Source organism: Galeopterus variegatus, unplaced genomic scaffold, assembly GCF_000696425.1.
Source record: "Galeopterus variegatus unplaced genomic scaffold, G_variegatus-3.0.2 Scaffold1078, whole genome shotgun sequence".
NCBI lineage: Eukaryota > Metazoa > Chordata > Mammalia > Dermoptera > Cynocephalidae > Galeopterus > Galeopterus variegatus.
In genome coordinates this window covers 135,354-142,892 of record NW_007727189.1, presented here as the reverse complement: position 1 = coordinate 142,892, position 7,539 = coordinate 135,354, and the positions used below count along the sequence as shown (strand labels likewise).

The window sequence follows — 7,539 nt, the reverse complement described above, 5'->3', positions numbered from 1 at the left end:
AAAAAAAAAAAAAAAAAAAAAAAAAAAAAAAAAAAAAACAGACACATTTGGGCAAACAAAACATAATAGAGGCCTTGAAATAAACTCACACATATATACTCAACTGATTTTCAACAGGGTGTGAATAATACACAGTGGGGAAAAAAGAATCTCTTCAGTAAATAGTGTTGGGAAATGGGTATCTGAATGCAGAGGAATGAATTTGGACCTTTTTCTCGCACCATATACAAAAATCAATTCAAAATAAATAAAGGCTTAAAAGACCTGAAATTGTAAAACTACTAATAGAAATCATAGTGAAAAAATTTCTTGACACTAAACTTGGCAATGATATTTTGGGTATAACACCAAAAGCAAAGGCAATAAAAGTGAAAACAAGCAAATAGGATGGCAATAAACTAAAAAGCTTCTGCACAACAAAGGAAACAATCAACAATGTGAAAAGGCAACTGATAGAATGGGAGAAAATATTTGCAAACCATGTATCTGACAAGGGGCTAATATATAAGCAACTCCTAAAACTCAATAGCAAAGAAAACAAAGAATCAAATTGAAAAATGGGTAAAGGGCTTTAACAGACATTTCTCCAAAGAAGACATACAAATAGCCAACATGTATGTGAAGAGTTGCTCAACGTTGCTAATCATCAAGGAAGTACGAATGAAAACCACAATGACATATCATCCTACACATGTTAGGATGGTTATTATTTTTTTAAAAACCCAAAAGATGGGCCAGCCCATGACTCGCTTGGGAGAATGTGGTGCTGATAACACCAAGTCAAGGATTAAGATCCCCTTACCAGTCATCTTTTAAAAAAATTAAAAAATAAATAAAAATAAAAACCCAAAAGATAACAAGTGTTGGCAAAGGTGTGGAGAAAAGGGAACCCTGTACACTGTTGGTGGGAATATAAACTAGAGAAGCTGCTATAAAAAACAGTATGGAGGTTCCTCAAAATTTTAAAGTATAACTACCATATGATCCACCAATCCCACTTTTGGGTATATACTCCCCAAAATTGAAATCAGAATCTCAGATAGATATCTGCACTCTCATTTGCAGCATTTTTCACATTTACCAAGACATGGAAACAACCCAAATGTCCATTGACAGAGGAATGAACAGAGAAAATGTGATGTATACATACAATGGAATATTATTCAGCATTTAAAAAAAGAAGAAATCCTGCCATTTGCAACAACATGGGTGAACTTGGAAGATATTTTGCTAAGGGAAATAAGTTAGTCACAGAAAGACAAATATTACATGATTCCTCTTGTATGAGGAATCTAAAACAGTCAAAGGTACAGAAGTAGACAACAGAATTATGGTTACTAGGGGATGAGGGAGGGGAGGTATGGGGAGTTGATGTTCAGTGAGTGTAAAGTTATAGGTATACAAGATGAGCAAGTTCCAGAGTTCTGTACAACATATTGCCTGTAAACAATAAGGTATTGTATACTCAATAATTTGTTAAAAGAATCAATCTCATTTTCAGTGTTCTTACCACAAAACAACAGTAGCAACAATTACAAAGAGACACAAGGAAACTTTTGGAAGTGATGGGTATGTTTATTATCTGGATTCTGTTGATAGTAATATAAGTACATACATATGTCCACAATCACCAAATTGTATATATTAATTATGTGCACTTATCTGTAACAATTATATCTCAATAAAGCTGGGGGATAAACAGTATGATACTGGCATAAAAACAGACATAAATACCAATGGAATGAAAAAGAGAACCCAGAAATAAACCGATGCTTATATGGTCAACTAATCTTTGACAAGGGTGCCAAGAATACACAATGGGGAAATGATAGTCTCCTCCAGAAATGGTGTTGGGGAAAACTGGATAACCACACACAAAAGAATGAAATTGGACCCTTCCACAATACACAAAAAATCAACTGAAGGTGGATTAAAGACTTAAATGTAAGACCTGGAATTGTAAAACTTCTAGAAGAAAACACAGGGGGAAAACTTCTTGACATTGGCCTTAGCAATGGTTTCTTGGATACAACACCCAAAGCACAGGTAACAAAAGCAGAAATAGAAAATGGGATCACATCAAAAGAGTTATTTGAGGGCTGGCCCGTGGCTCACTTGGGAGAGTGTGGTGTTGATAACACCAAGGCCCCGGGTTCGGATCCTATATAGGGATGGCTGGTTTGCTCACTGGCTGAGCGTGGTGCTGACAGCACCAAGTCAAGGGTTAAGATCCCCTTACCGGTCATCTTTTAAAAAAAAGAAAAAAAAAAAGTTATTTGAAAGCCTTTGTCTATTAGATCCAGCATTTGGTCTTTCTCAAGGACGTTTTGTATTGGTTTCTTTTTTTCCTTTGAATTTGCCATACTTTCTTGTTTCTTTATGTACCTTGTGATTTTTTGTTGTTGTTGCTCAAAATGGGACATTTGAATACAATAATGTGGTAACTCTGTGAATCTGATTCTCCGCTTTCTCCAGTTTGCTGATTTTCTCCTTTTTTTTTTTTTGTCTTTTTTACTGACCGGTAACAGGATTGCGTCGCGCCCGCACCGGGGACCGGCATCCAGATTGCAACCCTCGGTGCTGGGCCCGCACCACGCTCAGCCAGTGAGCGGGAACCGGTCTCCACATGGAATCCGAACCCTCGGCAGGAGCGCCACCGCGCTCCCAAGCGGCGCACTCTCCAGTGCGCCACCGGGCCGGCCCAGTTTGCTGATTTTCTGAGCCTGCACCTTTCCCTGGGTATGCATGGTGATTTTCTAAATTTTCTCATATATATGATTATTTTTGAATGTTCTAGATTTAAAATTTTTAGCTCCCAAAAGGGGAAAAAGAAAAAAATTAAATGGAGGGAGGAGAAAACATAAAAAGGTGCTGCCCTTTAAGTCCCAGATAGGAAGGGAGAGTGGTTTTCAACAGTTGGGGGAGAGGTGCAACAATGCAGGGAGAGTCTGTCTCTGTGTCTGCTCCCCAAGATTAGGAACAGCACTCAGCAATCAGACACAGATCTCTGATATTTGGAGAAGGGAGTTCTTATCGCGAACCCTGGCTTCTGTGAGATGCTTGCAAGATGCTCCAGGAACACGGGCAAGGCTGCTTCCTACAGGTCTTGGGAGTGAAGGATAGGTAGCTGCTACAGTGTTAAGAGTTAAAATTGACTGAAATTAATTGAAATGACCCAACCAAGTTTGCCTTTGAACTTGCAAACCTTCCGTGTACATCAGTGACCCAAAATAGTTACACCAATAGATTCTATCAGTGCAATTGTTGCATAGGTGGGGAGAAGGATTCCTGGTGCTTCCTACTCTGCCAGCTTCCCAGAATCCCCTCCTACTGAAGATTTTTGACACCTGTACTAATCTGGACTGTGTGGAGATGTAAAGATTGAAAAAGGCAAGAAGAAATAGAATAAACAAGAGACTTGACAGAAAAGTCAGCTCCAAGGGTGAGGTGAGGTTAACCTGGGTGAGGCAATGACAGGTAGCAGCAAGGAAAAAGACAGCCAAATGTAACATTTTCAGAATAAATTGAAATTTATTAGCATGATAAAAAGGAGTAAATCACTGCACATAATTATAACAAATTGATTTTGAATGAATTGCTTGTGTACATTTTAAAGGTAAGAAAATGACGTTTTTAGAAGAAAGCAAAGGAAGACATCTCTGAGATCTTATAATGGAAAAAGACTTTTTTTTTTTCTTCTGGACTATGAGTTGGGAAGGAAAAGACTTTTTAACAGAGCAAAAAGTATTAACTAGGGCCGGCCCGGTGGCGCACTGGATAAGTGCGCCGCTTGGGAAGTGTGGTGGCGCTCCCGCCGAGGGTTCGGATCTCACATACAGACCGGTTCCCGCTCACTGGCTGAGCGAGGCGCGGGAGCAACACCGAGGGTTGCGATCCTGTTGCCGGTCCCGGTCCGGTACGGGGGCGACACTGAGGGTTGCGATCCGTTGCCAGAAACGGAAAAAGAAAAAAAAAAAAAAAAAAAAGTATTAACTATTAAGGTGAACATGACAACTGATTTTGTGTTAAAATTAAGAGCTGCTTCTGGGAGGGAAATTCATAGAAATGTTGAAAAACTGTTTGGTAGTATCTTCTAAAGCCAAGTAGATATATATAAACCAATGACCCAATAAGTCCACTACTACATATATATGGAACAGAAATTCATACATGTATCACCAAAACACATTGTAGAATTTTTATACCAGCGCTATCAAACTATCAGACCCCAAACTGAAAACCGCTGGCAGAGCTCCCAAGAGACTCACAAGGCAAAATGCAAAGATATGCAAAGGCAGTTACCGATTTCTGGAGGGAAGTTATCCCCACCCAGGGACAGCAGTTCGCTGCAGTTCTTCAACATCTCATCTCTGTAAAAGTCCCACTGAGCAGGGTCCAGGCATTCCCACTCTTCCTGAGAGAATTCAATGGACACATCCCTGAATGCTAACAGTCCCTGAAATGAAAACACATTTCACCCAGTCGACATGAGGAGAGTTCTTATTTTCACAAAATGAGAGAAGGAGAGAAGTGTAAGGACTGACGTGGCAGAAGTAAGTGTTCAGATTGATCCATGTAAGATAATTTTGAGCAATTTATATATTCCTACTTTTGTTTTTTACAAAGTGAGGTGAAATTCCCATAACATAAAATTAGCCATTCTCAAGTGTACCTTCACAAAATTGGACAAATACCATCTCTATGCAGTTCAAAAACATTTTTATCATCCCCAAAGGAAACTCTGTACCCATTAAACGGTCACTCCCTATTCCTCCTTCTTCCCAGTTCCTGGAAACTACTAATCTGCATTCTATCTCCATGGGTTTACCTATTTGAGATATTTCATACAAATGAAATCATATGAAATATTTGACCTTTCGTGTCTGGCTTCTTTCACTTAGAATAATGTTTTCAAGGTTTATCCAAGATGTAACAAGTATAAGTACTACATTCCTTTTTGTGGCTGAATAATATTCCATTGCATGAGTCATATATTATTTCTTTATTCATCCATTGATGGACATTTGAGTTATTTCCACCTTTTAGTTATTTTAAATAGTGCTACTAGAAACATTTGTGCATAAGCATGAATAACTGTTGGAATAACTGTTTTCAATTATTTGGAGTATATACACAGGAGGGGAATTAATGGGTCATATAGATAAACTTTTTGAGGATCTGCCAAACTGTTTTTCATGGTAGCTATACCATTTCGCCAGAAATTTATATCAAGATTCTGATTTCTCCATATCTATACCAATACTTGTTATTTTTTAATTTTATCATAGCCATCCTAGTGGGTGTGAAGTGTTACCTCCTTATGGTTTGGTTTTGCTTTTCTCTAATGACAAAATTTTTGAACATCTTTTCATTTACTTTTTGGCCATTAGTATATCTTTCATGAAGAAATGTCTATTAGTCCTTTGACCACTTTTTAATTGGGTTATTTGTATTTTGGTTGGGTTGTAGAAGTTCATATATTCTGAATAGTGGACCCTTACAAGATATATGATTTGCGAATATTTTCTCCCATTTGGTAGATTATGTTTTCACTTATGTGATAGTTTTCTTCTGTGCACCAAAGTTTTTCATTTTGATGAAGAACAATCTATCTATTATGTCTTTGTCTCTTTTGATTTGGGGGTTGTATCTAAAAATCCATTGCTAAATTCCGGGTTGAAGATTTACCCCTATGTTTTCACCAAAGACTATTATAGTTTTAGCTGTTAAATTTAGGCTTCTGATCCATTTTGAATTAATTTATTTATATGGTGGGAGGTAGAGGTCTAATTTCATTCTCTTAAATGTGGATATCCAGTTGTCTAAGCACCATTTGTTTAAGAGACTCTTCATTTCCCACTGACTGTTGTATTAGTTTGTTTCTCTAGCCAATAACAAAATATCTGGAACTGGGTGACTTATAAAGAAACAAAATTTATTGCTTCCAGTTTCAGAGGTTGGGAAGTCCAAAGTCCAGGGAACATGTCTGGTGAGGGTCTTATTGGCGGTGGCTTTATGGCAATGCAGAGGTCTCACATGGCAGAAAATGGCTAAGCAGAGAGAGAGAGATAGGTCCTCATGCCCTCTCATTTTAAAGTCCTCAGAACCATACCCACAATCACCATTAAACCATTAACTTAATCACCTCTTAAATGCCCACCTTTCAATTATCATAATAGGGTTTCCCACCCTCAACAGTTACAGCAGGGATTAAGCTTCAATGAGTTTGGGGGGAACATTCAATCCACTGCAACTATTTTTGGCACACTTGCAGAAAATGAATTGACCATATATATATGGGTCTATTTGTGGATTCTCAGTTCTATATTTCTATTCTTGTGCTATAGCCACAGTTTTGATTACTCTAGGTTTGTAGTAAGTTTTGACATCAAGAATTGTAAGTCCTCCAATTTTGTTCTTCATTTTTTAGATTATTTTGGTTACTTGGGGTCCTCACCAGTTCAATATAATTTTAGGATCAACTTTGCCATTTGTGCAAAAACACTTTTTAAAATAGGCTGTTAGGATTTTGATAGGGATTTTATTTAATCTTTATATTGCTTTGGGGTGTACTGCCATCTTAGGAATATGAAGTCTTCTAATCCACAAACATAGGATGTCTTGACATTTAATTAGACTTTCTTTAATTCCTTTCAGCAATGCACTGTAGTTTTCAGTGTATAAGTCTTCCATTTCCTTGCATAAATTTATTCCTATTTTATTCTTTTCAGTGCTATTGTAAAGGGAATTGTTTACATAATTTCCCTTTTAATTTGTTGATTGCTTGTGTCCAGAAATACAACTGATTTTTGAGCGTCAATATTATATTCTGCAACTTATTGCATTTGTTTATTAGTTCTAATAGTTTTTATGAGATTCTTTATGTATTTCTATATATGAACATATGTTCTGTAAACACTAGAGATAGCTTTACTTCTTTTCCTATTTGGACACCTCTCATTTCTCTTTCTTGTCTAACTTTTCTGGCTAGAACTTCCAGTATAATGTTGAAAAGTAGTGGCAAAAGGGATTATTTTTGTCTTCTTCCTGATATTAGCATAACGTTTGCAGTCCTTCAGCAATGATTATGATGTTAGCTGAATTTTTAATAAATGCCATTTTTAGGATTGAGAAAGTTGCTTTCTATTCATAGTTCTGAGTGTGTTACCATGAATGAGTGTTGGAGTTTCTCAAATGCTTTTTCTGCATCAACTGAGAAGATAATGTGTTTTTGTTCCTTCACCGTATATATGTGGTGTATTTCAGAAATTGATTTTCCTAGGGCCGGCCCAGTGGCGCACTGGATAAGTGCGCCGCTTGGGAAGTGCGGTGGCGCTCCTGCCCGAGGGTTCGGATCCCACATACAGACCGGTTCCGCTCACTGGCTGAGCGAGGCGCGGGGGCAACGCCGAGGGTTGCGGTCCCGTTGCCGGTCCCCGGTCTGGTACGGGGGCAACACTGAGGGTTGCGATCCATTGCCGGACACGGAAAAGGACAAAAGACAAAAAAAATAAATAAATAAAATAAAAAAAAAAGAAA

At 37.8% G+C, this 7,539-nt stretch overlaps 1 protein-coding gene across 1 annotated transcript in view; it reads right to left on the bottom strand.

The window, feature by feature from the left end:
* The window catches only part of LOC103592053 (zinc finger protein 382-like), a 26,469-nt gene that overhangs the window by 9,378 nt on the left and 9,552 nt on the right, over window positions 1-7,539 (bottom strand). Inside the window, exon 3 of the mRNA XM_008574642.1 lies at window positions 4,303-4,456. Within this exon, the coding sequence (XP_008572864.1) occupies window positions 4,303-4,456 (154 nt within the window). The remainder of the gene's footprint in view (window positions 1-4,302; window positions 4,457-7,539) is intronic.